This window comes from Cantharellus anzutake (genome assembly GCF_015039405.1).
Source record: "Cantharellus anzutake strain C23 chromosome Unknown EI90scaffold_340, whole genome shotgun sequence".
In the NCBI taxonomy this organism is placed as follows: domain Eukaryota; kingdom Fungi; phylum Basidiomycota; class Agaricomycetes; order Cantharellales; family Hydnaceae; genus Cantharellus; species Cantharellus anzutake.
In genome coordinates, this window is record NW_024067290.1 from 1 (window position 1) to 15,341 (window position 15,341).

General features: G+C 47.6%; 4 protein-coding genes across 4 annotated transcripts; all 4 read left to right on the forward strand.

Moving 5' to 3' along the window:
* Positions 1–938: 938 nt before the first annotated feature.
* Positions 939–3,511, forward strand: EI90DRAFT_1518548 (Alpha/Beta hydrolase protein). Its single transcript, XM_039051869.1, has 7 exons — positions 939–1,264; positions 1,317–1,418; positions 1,483–1,644; positions 1,698–2,116; positions 2,183–2,516; positions 2,585–3,196; positions 3,270–3,511. Exons 1-7 carry the CDS (start codon positions 1,123–1,125, stop codon positions 3,380–3,382), a joined length of 1,884 nt encoding a protein of 627 aa, XP_038907456.1. The 5' UTR covers positions 939–1,122; the 3' UTR covers positions 3,383–3,511.
* Positions 3,512–3,963: 452 nt separating this feature from the next.
* On the forward strand, positions 3,964–6,263 carry EI90DRAFT_3140751 (Alpha/Beta hydrolase protein; the record flags this gene model as incomplete). The annotated part of the gene is made up of 8 exons (XM_039064964.1): positions 3,964–4,116; positions 4,174–4,270; positions 4,334–4,495; positions 4,549–4,991; positions 5,062–5,386; positions 5,455–5,674; positions 5,769–6,064; positions 6,151–6,263. The coding sequence occupies 8 exons, from the start codon at positions 3,964–3,966 to the stop codon at positions 6,261–6,263; spliced, it is 1,809 nt and encodes a 602-aa protein (XP_038907457.1).
* A 738-nt stretch (positions 6,264–7,001) lies between these two features.
* On the forward strand, positions 7,002–9,566 carry EI90DRAFT_1518626 (Alpha/Beta hydrolase protein). The gene is made up of 8 exons (XM_039051870.1): positions 7,002–7,305; positions 7,358–7,459; positions 7,524–7,685; positions 7,749–8,143; positions 8,235–8,559; positions 8,627–8,846; positions 8,943–9,238; positions 9,323–9,566. Exons 1-8 carry the CDS (start codon positions 7,149–7,151, stop codon positions 9,433–9,435), a joined length of 1,770 nt encoding a protein of 589 aa, XP_038907458.1. The 5' UTR covers positions 7,002–7,148; the 3' UTR covers positions 9,436–9,566.
* A 730-nt stretch (positions 9,567–10,296) lies between these two features.
* On the forward strand, positions 10,297–12,829 carry EI90DRAFT_3105290 (Alpha/Beta hydrolase protein). Its single transcript, XM_039062611.1, has 8 exons — positions 10,297–10,524; positions 10,578–10,679; positions 10,744–10,905; positions 10,967–11,406; positions 11,486–11,810; positions 11,877–12,093; positions 12,170–12,465; positions 12,545–12,829. Exons 1-8 carry the CDS (start codon positions 10,368–10,370, stop codon positions 12,607–12,609), a joined length of 1,764 nt encoding a protein of 587 aa, XP_038907459.1. The 5' UTR covers positions 10,297–10,367; the 3' UTR covers positions 12,610–12,829.
* Positions 12,830–15,341: the final 2,512 nt, after the last annotated feature.

A 15,341-nucleotide genomic window follows, 5' to 3' on the forward strand; every position in this document is an offset into this window, starting at 1 on the left:
AGTGTGGTAGTTACGATCGGCCAGTGATTTTGCAAGTGAATCTATGGGTGTAGCTAAAATTTCTGCTGTCCGATTGAGCCCGCGCGCATCCTTAGTAATGGAAATACTCACTTTCTTGTGTAGCTTTTCTGCCCCGATCAAGGCTCTTTGGCGCGAAGCGCCAGTTCATAATTGAGCCACGCATCATGAAAGTCGCTTTGCAATAATAACCACATTCTGGATGACCCATGTGGTGATTTTGCTCAGGCAATTCTTTCACCATGACGCAGGGGAAGCGTGAGCACCTGATAGAGAAAAATAACTGCCTTAGGTCGTGCGTGCACTTGGGAATATGTGGGCAACTTTAAGACGTCCGGGTGTGCAAGCTGATGATCAGGCACCGATCTCTGACAAGTCCCTGCAGTGGTGTTCCTGGAAGAATCAGTGGAGCCTCTATGGGAGAAGTGTGAGCGATCCTTGACGGAGGTAGTTGATTAGCGTAGGGATGGGTTCACCGGCTAAATTTTTATTTGGACATGGTGTGCCGGCGTGTTGGAAATTAACCAATCCTCCTCTTGCGTATTGACGGATGCGATTAAGTCTCTATAAAGGTCTTCTCAACGGGGAGTAGATTCCATTACTTGCACGTCGCGTCTATAGGCCGGCAAGGTGATTGTCTGGGGTCCATCCAATCGAAGGACCCACAGTTCAAGTAAGCAAGGGGGGCTCATATATCACTAAGCCGCTGCAAAGATAGTAGGTTGGAACCACAACTCCGCGATAATCATATACGGGAGTTGACCTGCGGCGTGAAACTATGAAGGATTCCAGATTCGTTAACGAGCTGAAATTAGACACAATCAATCTAGTAGGGACTGATGCTAGGCAACAGTCTTACAATTTTCATATGTCAGCGACTATGACAATGGATTCGGCCAATTCCGCTAACTCCCTCGGTACCTGGCGCCTTCATTTGTCCACTCGTACTGTTCACATTTCCTATATCAGAATAGATCTGTGCGGTTGACACTTCCAGGATCGGATGTCAATCCAAAATGCATTCATGCGCATCTTGGTCTTTGCGTGTTTCTATTTATACCGGACTGGGTCTCTGGGCCTCCCCTCACTCAGACACTGTTGGCAATGACCATTGATTTGGAGGAGACGGGGTTCCCCCAAACAGTCCAGGACGTCGAAAGTGTGTTTCTGGATGACTCCGTCCCCAACTTTCGGAAAGCACTTCAGAAGACTCGGCACCATGAAATTATCAAATTGACGATTTCTGGTACCTCTTGTATGTTTGTCTCGCTCACTCCTACTTACCACCCTATTTGCAGCCAAGTTCCCTTATTCCTTCTTTTCCCCCATTCCTGCGTATGGGTGGTATTTGTGGACGACCTGGACAAATGTTGTCTGCGTTGCATACGCCTCCGATATTCGTATGCCACGCTATTCCTTCATCCTTCATACTCCCTTGGCTAAATGCGTGCGATGTCCGGATAGGATTCATCGATTGGTACAGATTGTTTTCTGCCTCGCTTCTTACATCCATAATTCTTTGGTTCCTTCTCCTCTGGTGTCAATTCGCCTCTCTGCCCCCCCTGCAACGGATCTACTGGTGGTGGTCTGAGAAGTTCAATGGGAATGTTGGGCTCATAAACCTTCGTGAGTGCTGTCTTCAGGTCGTTTTGTTCTTCAATCCCTTACGCCAATGCCAGTTACGCCACAGCTCTTCAAGGGTCTACTCCCAGCACAAATTGCTGCCGCCGATGATGGTCTTTCTCTTCCTGAGGCGATAGAACCAGCCGGAAGCACTGCTCCTTTGGTTCGCGAGTTCAACCTTGATGTTGCCAAACTACTCCTCCAGATTTCGGCCGTCGTATACGAGCGAAGGAGCGATGCTATCTACGAGTCCGTCGCGAAAACTCATGGCGGTACATTCAAACGGGGGAAACTTGATGCAGATTTTCAACACTTCCGCGAAGCCATTGGTTCAACCTTTACTAAAATTGATGATGCCACCAAGTCGAAACTTGGATGGAACAAGCGTCGATGGGGTACGAATATTATCGAGGACTTCTGCAAAAGGACAGGACTTTCTTATGCGCCGATTAGCGAATTGAACTCTTCGACAAGTGTATGTATTTTTTTTTCTTTTTCATTAACCTTGATTTAGTCCGTAATGATACTGATAACGCTACAGGCTTTCGCCTCTTTCTTCTGGAAAGGCGGAGGAAATTGGATCGTCGTGGCATTCAAAGGCACTGGTCCCATTGACTTCCCCGATTACGTAACTGATCTGACATCACGATTGGTGCATGCGGATGAGGTCCTTCCAAAGTTCAAGCGTGAGGACCAGCTCCACAAAGGCTTTAGGGACCGAATTTGGCCTAATAATCTGGTAACTGATACTGAAATCCAAGGAAGAAAGAAATCTTGGGAGCAAATTAGTAGCTTGATCGTTAAACTTGCTGAGGATCTAGTTAAGCATCAACCCGCGGGTGACAAGATCAACGTGTGGTTCACTGGACATTCTCGTGAGTTGAAATGCCTTTTTCAATCTACGCAAAGGGAAATGCTAAACTGCCCGCCCGTGTGCTTTAAGTCGGTTGTGCATTAGCTGGTCTTGCGTATACCCGTGCGATCAACAACTTCGCGGAGGACTTTGGTAATGCTCCTATCGTGATTCGTGATGCATACGTATTTGGCTCTCCTGTTGTTGGTAATCGTTTTACGTCGCAACGGTTCAATCAGGTCATCAAAGGACAAAAGGAGATAAAGACTTTGTGGAGAGTCACGAATCACGACGATCTCGTCGCCACAGGGTATGTGCCACGTTTGTTTCTCTTCTTCATTGGCGAACACAGCGTCGTTTCTAACTGCGCTGCCTTTACTCTTACGACATGGATGTTTTGCTCTAGTGGTCCTCAACTCGGTGATAACCCTAATTTGCCGCTTACTCCGACGAACCCTGGTGGACTCGCTCATATCGGCGCAGAGATCCGGATGTTGGATTATGACAAGCCCTCTCATTTCGCTGGTACACTTTACGATGCGAACACTATCGTGAGGATCTGGAGTAAATTCACCGCGGAAGATTTGAAGGAACAGCGAGCGCAACAGCTCTTGCAGCATCCCGACTGGGAGAAGAGGGTGGGTTGGGGCAATTTTGTCCAGCAGATTCCATTGCTTGGGAGGCTCTTTGCCCATTCAGCAGGTTAGTTTGCCTTGCTCCTGAATGGCTTCTCTACACCTTGGACGCAGGCGCTGATCTTGTTTTCTGTTATCAGGTCTTTATTGGAATCAGCTGGCCGCTTTGGCTCCGATTCGCTGTGTGTGGGTGCAGGGCTGGGACCCCGTCGACCCGTTCTCCAAGCTTTATACCGAATCTATCAGTGGATGATCTTCCTTGTCCTAGAATTTCATGTAACCGAGATAGACACTTGGTGGCCTAAGTATGTGACCTGGTGGTCACGCAATGCATGTGGATGAGCCGAGAGGCCGGAGTACTCCTGCCTACTGTAGGATTCCGCGGGGCGTCAGAACCGGAATCATTTCACGTGATAACTAAATTGAAAATGGCTGATCACGTTGCAACAGTAATTCAGTTCCATGACGTCGTCAGATACATGGTAGAGGGAGTATCCAGGTGTTCCTCGGGATGGGTATTGTTGGGGACGCTTCATTGTCCACTCGGCACCTGTTCACGTTCTCTATCTATAGTGGCTGGTATCCTGCTTATTTACGTTCCCTGTCAGAATAATATAACAATATAACAATAAATTCGGACAACTCCGCTAGAATAAATCTGTACTATAGAGGTTGGTCACATGTTTAGTTCTCTCCGTGCGGCTGACACTTGCAGGGTTGAATGTCAATCCAATATATGCCTTCACGCGCATCTTGGCCCCTGCGTGTTTCCATTTATACCGGACTGGGTCTCTGGACCTCTCCTCTTTCCCCCTCACTCAGAGACTGTTGACAATGACCACTGATTTGGGAGAGACCGCGTTCCCCCAAACGGTTCAGGACGTCGAAAGTGTGTTTCTGGATGACTCCGTCCCCAACTTTCGGAAAGCACTTCAGGAGACTCGGCACAATGAAATTATCACATTGACGAGTATCTTGGTACCTCTTGTAAGTGTCCATGTTTGTCTCGCTCACTCCTACTCACTACCCTCTTTTACAGCCAAGTTCCCTTATTCTTTCTGGGCCCCCATTCCTGCATATGGATGGTATTTGTGGACGACCTGGACAAATATCATCTACGTTGCAGCCACCTTTGAGACTCGTATGCCATGATATCCCTCATCCTTCATACTCCTTTGGCTAAATGCGTGCGATGTCCGAATAGGATTTATCGATTGGTTCAGAGTGTTTACCTCCGCCATTTTTACGTCCATAATTCTTGCATTCATTCTCCTCTGGTGTCAATTCGCCTCTCTGCCCCCCGTACAATGGGTCTACTGGTGGTGGTCCGAGAAGTTCAATGGGAATGTTGGGCTCATAAACCTTCGTGAGTGCTGTCTTCAGGTCGTTTTGTTCTTCAATCCCTTACGCCAATGCCAGTTACGCCACAGCTCTTCAAGGGTCTACTCCCAGCACAAATTGCTGCCGCCGATGATGGTCTTTCTCTTCTTCCTGAGGCGATAGAACCAGCCGGAAGCACTGGTCCTTTAATTCGCGAGTTCAACCTTGATATAGCCAAACTACTTCTCCAGATTTCGGCCGTCGTATACGAGCGAAAGAGTGATGCTATCTATGACTCAGTCGATGCAACCGCGAAGGTTCATGGTAATAAACCCAAGCGGACGAAATTTGGTGCAAATCTTCCTCAATTCCGCCAAGCCATTGGTTCGACCTTTGCCGACATTAACTTCGTTCGCGATGGCTCCAAGTTGGCGAAACTTGGATGGAACAAGCATCGATGGGGTACGGATATTATCGAGGACTTTTGCAAAAGGACGGGACTTTCTTATGCGCCAGTTAGCGAATTGAACTCTTCGACGAGTGTATGTTTTTTTTTCTTCTCATTAACATTTGTTTAGTTTTTAATGATATTGATAAACCTTTCCACAATAGGCTTTCGCCTCTTTCTTCTGGAAGGGTGGAGGAAACTGGATCGTTGTGGCGTTCAAAGGCACTGGTCCCATTGACTTCCCCGATTACGTCACTGATCTGTCGTCACGATTGGTGCATGCGGATGAGGTCCTTCCCACGTTCAGTCAGCTTCATAAAGGGTTTAGGGACCGAATTTGGCCTAATAGACTGGTGACTGATGCTGAAATCCGAGGAAGAAAGCAAGCTTGGGAACAAATTAGTAGGCTGCTCGTTATACTTGCTAAAGATCTAGTCAAGAATCAACCCGCGGGTGACAAGATCAACGTGTGGTTCACTGGACATTCTCGTGAGTTGAAACGCCTTGTACAATCTGTGCAAAGGGGAAAGCTGAATTACTCGCCCGCGTGCTTTAAGTCGGTTGTGCGTTGTCTGGTCTTGCGTATACCCGTGCGATCAACAATTTCGAGGAGGACTTTGGTGATGCTCCTATCGTGATTCGTGATGCATACGTATTTGGCTCTCCCATTGTCGGTAATCGTCCTACGTCGCAACGGTTCAATCAGGTCATCAAACAACAAAAGGAGATAAAAACTTTGTGGAGGATCACGAATCATGACGATCTCGTCGCTACCGGGTATGTATCGCGTCTGCTTTTTTCCCTCAGCAAACATTCGGCGTCGATTCTAACTGCGTTTCCTTTACTCTTACAACACCGATGTTTGCTCTAGCGGTCCTCAACTCGGTGACAACCCTAACTTGGAGCTTACTTCGACGAACCCTGGTGGACTCGCTCATATCGGCGCAGAGATCCGAATGTTGGATTATGACAAGCCCTCTCATTTCGCTGGTACACTTTACGATAAGGACACTATCGTGAGGATCGACAGTAAATTCACCGCGGAGGATTTGAAGGAACAGCGAGCGCAACAGCTCTTGCAGCATCCCGACTGGGAGAAGAGGGTGGGTTGGGGCAATTTTGTCCAGCAGATTCCATTGCTCGGGAGGGGCTTTGCCCATTCAGCAGGTTAGTTTGCCTTTCTGGATGGTTTCTCCACTCTACACCTTGGACGCGGACGCTGATCTTGTTTTTTTGGCGCTGACTGCTATCAGGTCTTTATTGGAATCAGCTGGCCGCTTTGGCTCCGATTAACTGTGTTTGGGTGCAGGGCTGGGACCCCGTCGATCCGTTCGACAAGCTTTATACCGAATCTATCAGTGGATGATCTTCCTTGTCCTAGACTTTCATGTAACCGAGATAAGCGCTTTGTGCTCGTGCCATCTCGCTTCTGTGATGCTTGTATTTAAGTCTTCATCCGTCCTGTATCGTCCTGTTGGGTGAGGGTCCGTATTGGGGAACCAACCAATACTCATTCAAATGATGAATACAATTTATACGTTCTATGTGTGGCAAATTGCAGAGAAAGATGGTGGCATATGGCCTGGTAGAGGCCCAGAATAAAGTTGACAAGATGATACTGATGCAACACACGATGAAGATGCACATCAGTCTTACATAAGCGTCAGGGCGCTAGACAAGTGTTATCTAATTTGTTGCTATTTTTGGATTCTCACACGATCTACATGGATTATTTACTGGGCAATTTCTTCCTCGCCACTCCAGGGTTTCTGATGTGACTTCGCGTGGTTGAGATAGTCCTGGAATGTGGCTGCAGCTGGGCCGGGTTGTTGAAACTGCTTTGAGGTTCCTTCGTGCGCCGTTCGGTCATGGTGGGGGTAGCCATATATAGGTCCCGACTGCTTGCCAAGGCTAAGATCATTCCTTCTGTTTGGCATTCTTGAGGTCGGGTTGACATGCCTTGTGGCGACTCAGGTTGTTGAGCTTGCGGCGTTATGCTTACATCCTTGGTCGTCTTGTTACTGCTTGTACTGTATTCAGAGCACTTGCTTCTAAAGCGGAATCCTTTGGATTTACCCTTTTCCTGAATTAGTTCGCGTACAACGTGAATGCCTTCCAACCGTCCGTTCGATTGGTTTCACGCGCATCTCAGTTCCAGTGTATTTCCATTTATACCGGACTGTGTCTCTGCTGGGTCTCTGTGTCTCTTGTACTTCCCCTCACTCAGACACTGCTGTTGCGCGACTTGAAAATGACCACTGATGTGGGAGAGACGGGGTTCCCCCAAATAGTCCAGGATGTCGAAAGTGTGTTCCTGGACACATCCGTTCTCAACTTTCAGAAAGAACTTCGGAGGACTCGGCATGAGGAAATTATCACATTGACGAGTGTCTTTGGTACTAGGTTTGGTCGGTGTCCATGTTTCTCTCCCTCCTTCTTACTCACCAACCCTACTTATAGCGAGGTTCCCCTATACCTTCTTCGCCCCGATTCCTGCGTATGGATGGTATTTGTGGTCGACTTGGACAAATGTCGCCTACGTTGCATCGACCTTCGAGACTCGTATGCCACGCTATTCCTTTCGTCGTGTATACTCCCTTGGCTAATGCAAGCGATGTCCGGATAGCATTTGTTGATTGGTTCAGATTGGCTTCCTCCGCATTTATCATCTCCATAATTCTTTGGTTCGTTCTCCTCTGGTGTCAATTCACCTCTCTGCCCCCCGTACGATGGGTCTACTGGTGGTGGTCCGAAAGGTTTCGTGGGAATCTTGGGCTAATAAACCTTCGTGAGTGCTGTCCTCAAGTTCCGATCAGGTCGTTGTTCTTCGATGCCTTACGCCAAACGTCAGTTACACCAAACCTCTTCAAGGGTCTGCTCCAAGAACAAATAGCTGCCGCCGATGATGCTCTTTCTTGTCCTCCTGAGCCCCAAGCCTCAGCAGGAAGCACTGCTCCTGTGATTCGCGAATTCAACCTTGATATTGCCAAACTCCTCATCCAAATTTCCTCAATCGTATACGAGCGGAGGAGCGATGCCATCTACGAGTCCGTCGAAGAAACCGCAAGATCTCGCGGCCGAACCATTAGCTTGGCCTTTACCGACATCAACTTCGTTCGTGATGCCCCCAGGTTAGCGAAACTTGGATGGAACAGGCGTCGATGGGGCACGGATGTCATCGAGGACTTTTGCAAAAAGACGGGACTTTCTTACACGCCAGTTAGCGAATTGTCCACTTCAACAAGTGTACGTAATTTTCCACCCCCCCCCCCCACCCCTTACCCCTTTCCCGAGTTCTGTCCGCAACGTCGATATTGATAGCCCCTTCCCGAAACAGGCCTTCTGTTCTTTCTTCTGGAAAGGTGGTGGAAACTGGATTATTGTTGCATTCAAAGGCACTGGCCCTATTGACTACCCCGATTATGTTGTCGACCTGACCACACGAATGGTCCATGCGGATGATGTCCTTCCCACGTTCAGCCAACTTCACAAAGGCTTCAGAGACCGAATATGGCCGAGCAGACTGCGACGCCTCTTTGAAATATCAGGAAGGAAACATTCTTGGGACCAAATTCGTACGATGTTGATCACACTTGCTAATGACCTAGCCAGGCAACAACCCGCAGGCGAAAAGATCAACGTGTGGTTCACTGGACATTCCCGTGAGTTGTTTCGAAACGTCTTTTACAATACTATGCACAGGAATGCTAGCTGCCCCCCCGTGATTAGTCGGTTGTGCATTGTCTGGTCTTGCGTATACCCGTGCAATCAACAACTTCTCGGAGGACTTTGGTGACGCTCCTATTGTGATCCGTGATGCGTACACATTTGGTGCTCCGGTTGTGGGCAATCGTCCTACGTCGCAGCGATTTAATGTGGTCATTAGAGGACAAAGGGACGTGAAGACTCTGTGGAGAGTCACGAATCGCAACGACATCGTTGCCACAGGGTATGTGCCGCGTTTGTTTCTTTTACTTCATTAGCCAACATTCGCTGTCGTTTCCAATTGCCCCGGAACACCCGGAACACCCATTGTTTGTTCTAGTGGTCCTCAACTGGGCAATAACCCCAACTTGGAGCTTACTTCAACGAACCCTGCTGGATTCGCTCATATCGGCGCAGAAATCAGGATGCTGGATTACGACACTCCTTCTCAGTTCGCTGGTACACTCTACGATGCGGACACTATCGTGAAGATCACGAGTATATTCACCGCAGAAGATTTGAAGGAACAGCGAGTGCAGCAGCTCTTAGATCATCCTGACTGGGAGAAGAGGGTGGGATGGGGGAATTTCGTTCAGCAGATTCCAGTGGTCGGGAGAGTCTTTGCCCACTCACCAGGTCAGTTTACCTTTTTGTGGTCTCCTGGATGCTTTTTTCCACACCTTGGGGGACGCACGCTGATCATATTTTCCCTATTTTCAGGTCTTTATTGGAATCAGCTGGCCGCTTTGGCCCCGATTTACTGTGTCTGGGTGAGGGGCTATGAACCCGTTGATGTGTTCTCCGCAATTTTTTTGCTGTTCATCAGTAGATGATTTTCCTGGTCTGTGATTATGCGACCGAGATACGTGTCTTGGTAGTGTCGCTTCTTCTTGTTTGCGCCTGTATTTAAGCCACCATCCTGTGTTTGGTAGGGGTCATTCATATTGGAAATACTCAGACTCCCGTTGCTTTGCTACATCATTCTCGACTTCTGGGTTGAACTTTGGTTGAGAGCATTTCCTGGCACCAGTTTGGCTGTTCGACATCTTTTTGGCTAGAAAGGGTTTTTCCCCACTTTCCGGATCGTGAGTACAACTAGGTACTTAGCGGTAGGCAGGACTCTAGTGCCGAGGAGCGCGCGTGATGAAGAGCTTGGTTTTGAATTACAATTGTGTTACTCGATCGATATCGCACCGGGCGCGATGCTTCAATATGTAATGCATGAATTTAAAGCCCTAGATCTCGCTTTGTGCCGCTTGAAATTTCATGTGTCACGGGGTGTATTCCCATATGATTGCTGACATGCAATTACAAATATTGTCTAGGTGTTGGCGCATGACTACCATGTCCGCATTCAGTATGTAAGGGTCTCTATTGTCGTGGGAACCATGCATTTCCTTCGTTATATATAACTTGGGTCATTCATTTGGCGGTAGGGCGAACACTCGGCGCATTCTAGATGTTCCAGACATATGCAGGGTGCTGGTGGAATCCCCCAAGCTGTTGGGGTCAGTCGAAACTGCACCTTTTGGACTGGGTACATGACTGACTGCTCGTCGTACCACCGAAACTTGATTCCCTCCATTCTCGATTCACACGAGATCAAGTTGGAAAACCAGGTACCGGACACCCATTCCCGATATATAAACCCTGGATGTGTATTCACGTGCATTTGTTGGCTCCTTTGTGTTTCTATTTATACTGTGCAGACGAAATGGTTGTCCGGTGTCCCTCCCCCCATCAGACATAGTTGCGCGACTGGACGATGGCCACTGATTTGGAACAGACGGGGTTTCCCCAGGCAGTGCAGGACGTCGAAAGTGTCATCCAGGACCCATCCGTTGACAACTTTCGGAAAGAACTCAAGGAGGCTCGGCACAAAGAAATCGTCGCATTGACGAGTGTCTTTGGCACTGTATCTGGTCAGTTGTCCACATCTATCTCACTCCCCCCTCCCACTCACCATCATTATTAGCGAGGTTCCCTAGTACTTTCTTTTCCCCCATCCCTGCGTATGCAAGGTATTTGTGGGCGACTTGGACAAACATCGCCTACGTCGCGTCGACCCTCGAGACCCGTACGCCCTCTTATTCCTTGTATCAGTCATATTTCCTTGGCTAATGCGAGTCAACCCCGGATAGCATTCCTGGACTGGTTAACTTTGACGCTCACCGCACTTCTTACATCCACCTTTCTTGGGTGGGCTCTCCTCTGGTGTCAATTCGCCTCTCTGCCCCCCGTACAATGGATCTACTGGTTATGGTCTGAAAAGTTCGGTGGAGATCTTGGCCTCGTAAACTATCGTAGGTGCTCGCCGTCAAATTTCAAGTCGTTGCTCTCTCCAACGCCTCACCCAAACGTCAGTTACACCAAATCTCTTCAAGACTCTACTCCCAGAACAAATAGCTGCCGCTGATGATTCTCTTTCTGTCCCTTCCGAGTCGCATGCGCCAACTGGCAGCACTGATCCTGTCATTCGCGAGTTCAACCTCGACATCGCCAAACTCCTCGTTCAAATCTCCGCGATCGTCTACGAGCGGAAGAGCGATGCCATCTACGAGACAGTCGAAAAAACCGCAAAATCGCACGGCGACAAATCCAAATTGAAGGTTGGCGCAAACGTTCAGCAATTCCGGGATGCCCTTACCTCGGCCTTTACGGACGATACCCTCATTCGCGATGTCGCCAAGTTGGGGAAACTTGGATTCAACAAGCATCAATGGGGTACAGATGTTATCGGGGACTTCTGCAAAAAGACTGGGCTTTCATATGTGCCAGTTAGCGAATTGAACTCTTCAACAAGTGTACGTGGTTTTCGCATGACACAACCTTGCCCAGCCTTGTTCAGTCCGCAATGATATTGATAAACCCTTTCCGGAACAGGCCTTCTGCTCTTTCTTCTGGAAAACTGGCGGAAATTGGATTGTTGTTGCATTCAAAGGCACTGGCCCCACTGACTACCCCGATTACGTCGCCGACCTGACCACACGAATGGTACATGTGGACGAGTTCCTTCCTACATTCAGTCAAGTCATCAAAGGGTTTAAAGACCGGATTTGGCCGAGCAAACTGCAAAGCATCTTGGAAATAGAAGGGAGGAAACGATCTTGGGAACAGATTCGTAAGATGTTGATATTACTTGCTAATGATCTGGTCAAGCAGCAACCTGCGGGTGAGAAGATCAACGTGTGGTTCACTGGACATTCCCGTGAGTTGAACATGACTTGACCCATCAATGCGGAGGATGCTCATCGGCTTGTGATTACGTGATTAGTCGGTTGTGCACTGGCTGGCCTTGCTTACACCCGCTCAATCAGCTCTTCGGAGGACTTTGCTGGCTCTCCGATTGTGGTCCGTGATGCATACGTGTTTGGTGCACCTGTTATAGGCAACCGTCCCACGTCGCAACGGTTCAATGTCGTCATCTCAAAAGGAGAGGAGGTGAAGACTCTGTGGAGAGTCACAAATCACAACGATATCGTCGCAACAGGGTATGTGCCACGTTTCTTCAACTCGTTGACATTTCTGATTACACCTTTACCTCTGGAACACGAATGTTTACTGTAGTCTTCCTCAACTCGGTGATAACCCGGACTTGGAGCTCACTACAACAAACCCTTTGGGGTTCGCTCATATCGGCGCAGAGATCAAGATGCTGGATTACCCTACTCCCTCTCAGTTCGCTGGTACACTCTACAATCGCAACTCTGTTGTGAGGGTTACGAGTAAATTCAGCGCAGAAGATTTGAAGGAACAGCGAGAACGTCAGCTTGCAGTGCACCCCGACTGGAAGCGGAGGGTTGGGTTGGGCAATTTTGTCCAGAAGATTCCGTTGGCTGGGAGACTCTTTGCCCATCTAGCAGGTCAGTTAGTTACCCTTCTTCTACTTCTGAGATCGCTTCTTCACACACCCTGGGATGCTGATTGTTTTACTGTTGTCAGGGCTTTACTGGAATCAGCTGGCTGTTATGGCACCTGTTCAATGTATTTGGGTGAAGGGCTACTAGAAAAAAAATGACGTCCCCGGATGATCGGTTGCTCCAGAGCTTTTTTTGCTGATGATCGCTAGATACATGGTTGTTTGCGTGTTTTGAATTCCTCATGGCCATTTTCTGCAATGGGATATGCGTTCGATGCCGTAGCTGTACATCTCAATTCCCGCTACTCCGTAGCGCCCTGTCTATTAGTGTTATGGCATATTCCATTGCTTCCCAACCACAGACCCGTAATGTTTCGCAATCGCGTGTGTGATCCAACCTGAGTTGCTCTGAACCTTCTTTTGCCTTCCAGGTTCTCATTCAAACTCCTCCCCGGTCTGTATTGTGATCCTGTGGGGTGAAGCTGTCTGGCCACACCCCCCTAAGTAAACTTCTCAATACAAACGTAACTTGTCGAGTGATGGTGAGTACCATCATGAGTCTGTAGTAAACGGTTTTTTTTTGTTGGCCATGGTGTATGATGGCACTCATTGTCAACGACTGGGAGGTTTTCTTGCTTGCTCAAGCATTGCTCACAGTACTGCTGCTGACATCAGCATTTCATTCCTTCACCGGATCTCCTGTTGGAAGTCAAGCTCAAATCATGTGTTTACATCAGGTTATCGATTTTAGGCTGAGGTTACAAGTTACTACAGTTGCGGACATGCAAAGACAAGAAATTTTCTACAGCAGGATTCTTTGAATCAGTTAGCTTTATTTTGTCAAAATTGGAACCCTTTTGACAGGATATGCATAAAAACACAATCCTTAGATTTTTCTCTATTTTTTCTAGCACCCCGCAAAAATTTGAGCTGAATTTTGGAATCCTTATTTAATGGCTTTGAGCATTTCCATGTATGTATCTACAAAATCTGGAACAGAATATACGCTTTCAAGAAGAAAATGTCAGCTTTGAGCTTGGTTGTGCTCTCTGATATTGCGTGATTGCATTGCTTCAGCAAAGGTAGGGGCTCCAGTCATCGTTATCTTTATCACTTGAGTCTGAAATATATTCAATGCCCTCCATAGGTTGTTTAAAGATTGAAATTATGCTGCCTGCTCTTGGTGGCATGTGCAGGCACTTGCAGTTGGGTCGGAACCAATTCAGGTTGTTTCATGAAAATTGATTTTGATGCCTCAGTTCAATTACTCCTGCTTCCAATTTTCCGTAATCATCATGTAGACCATCAAAGCTACAAAATGAGCCCCAGATTGCACAGTTCAGGAACTATAGTGCCTTTAAAGTGCTTTCAGGACATATAATTATTTGCAAAATTGAGGAAGAAATGATGGAGAAAAATGGAAAATACTTTCGGAGACCTGAGAAGTAATGAGAACTGAATTGATGGGAAAGTCTGAAAATTGAATAGGAAAGTGAGGGGAAGCCTTGTAGCATTGTTATTTTCTGCTGTTGTGATTTTTCCTGATTGTTCTTGGTCTCACTCCCAGCTGCTCCTGGACCCTCCCAGGAGCTTTCAGGAGCTTCCAGGAGTATTGAGGAGCAGCTGGGAATGAGACCAAGAAGAATCAGGAAAAATCAGAACAGCAGAAAATAACAATGCTACAAGGGTTCCCCTCACTTTCCTATTCAATTTTCAGACTTTCCCATCAATTCAGTTCTCATTATTTCTTGGGTCTCCAAAAGTATTTTCCATTTTTCTCCATCATTTCTTCCTCAATTTTGCAAATAATTATATATCCTGAAAGCACTTCAAAGGCACTACAGTTCCTGATTTTTTTTTGATTTTTTCCCTAATTATTTTTTCAACTTTTTAGAAGTCCCTATTTTTCAAATTTTCCTCATTTCCCTCTATATTCCCCCCTCATTCTCCCCCTCATTTCCCCCCTCATTTCCCCCCTCATTTCCCCCTCCTCCATATTCTGCAAGTCCGAAAGTGATTAAGTTGCTAGATTAATCATATATCAGGCCATAAATTTTGACTGTGTATTGGTGAGTCTCAGTGTCCTTGATGTACAGTATAGTGTTTGATCTAAATGTTAAGTAGTTGTCAGGGGACGGACCCCAGGACCCCATGACCCCTCTCTATGGCCCACAGCCTGACCTATGAACAGCCCTGTCCAGGGCAACAACTCTACTGTGGGTAAGAAAGTGAATAAGATAAAGGCAAGTAATGTACACTTGCCTACTGTGGGTAAGAAAGTGAGAAGAAGGTTAACTTCTCACTTTCCCACAGTGGCCCAATATGGTGAAAACTTCCAGGGATACCTGGAAGTCACATGAAGGTAGGATCCAGGGGCTGGAGCATGCGGCACATGGATCATGCAGTGTGGGAAGTGTGCATGGGAAGTGGAGCGGGTCCGGATGCGGGTCCGGGTCCAGGCTCAGTCAGGGTATGTGCCCTGACAGTAGTGTCTTGTTGTGTTAGTCTTGTGGTAGGAGGTATTCATGGGGAGTCTTCCCTCTTTTTTTCCCTTTTCATTTTCAAATGCTCCAGGAGCTCCCAGAAGCTTCTCACCCCTATACATTTTGAAGCATTAAATTGTATTTACTGGATATGTTTGTGCACAAAGCAATGCTCCATGCCCTCCTGGGAGTGCCCTGGAGTACCTGACCAACTCCAGAGGAAATGAGCTGTTCCTGGACTGGCCAATCTCCTCCTGATTCTCCCAGTGCTCCCCATACTCCAGAGCACTCAGGAGCATAACAATTTTTTGCTGATGCAAGGGTAGGCTGGAAGTAGACAAAGGGAGCTGGAAGGGGGAACAACACTGAGGGTCAAGGGTTTGACTCAATGGTGTTT

What these genes read in the sequence shown, in the direction of transcription:
- EI90DRAFT_3105290 (XM_039062611.1), top strand. Translation starts at nt 10,368, where the DNA reads ATGGCCACTGATTTGGAACAGACGGGGTTTCCCCAGGCAGTGCAGGAC. An exon ending in GTGGTTCACTGGACATTCCC is followed by an intron (nt 11,811 to 11,876) that starts GTGAGTTGAACA and finishes TTACGTGATTAG; the next exon opens with TCGGTTGTGCACTGGCTGGC. An exon ending in ACTCTTTGCCCATCTAGCAG is followed by an intron (nt 12,466 to 12,544) that starts GTCAGTTAGTTA and finishes TACTGTTGTCAG; the next exon opens with GGCTTTACTGGAATCAGCTG.
- EI90DRAFT_1518626 (XM_039051870.1), top strand. Translation starts at nt 7,149, where the DNA reads ATGACCACTGATGTGGGAGAGACGGGGTTCCCCCAAATAGTCCAGGAT. An exon ending in TGCATCGACCTTCGAGACTC is followed by an intron (nt 7,460 to 7,523) that starts GTATGCCACGCT and finishes ATGTCCGGATAG; the next exon opens with CATTTGTTGATTGGTTCAGA. An exon ending in TCTTGGGCTAATAAACCTTC is followed by an intron (nt 7,686 to 7,748) that starts GTGAGTGCTGTC and finishes GCCAAACGTCAG; the next exon opens with TTACACCAAACCTCTTCAAG.
- EI90DRAFT_1518548 (XM_039051869.1), top strand. Translation starts at nt 1,123, where the DNA reads ATGACCATTGATTTGGAGGAGACGGGGTTCCCCCAAACAGTCCAGGAC. An exon ending in TGTTGGGCTCATAAACCTTC is followed by an intron (nt 1,645 to 1,697) that starts GTGAGTGCTGTC and finishes CGCCAATGCCAG; the next exon opens with TTACGCCACAGCTCTTCAAG. An exon ending in AATTGAACTCTTCGACAAGT is followed by an intron (nt 2,117 to 2,182) that starts GTATGTATTTTT and finishes ATAACGCTACAG; the next exon opens with GCTTTCGCCTCTTTCTTCTG.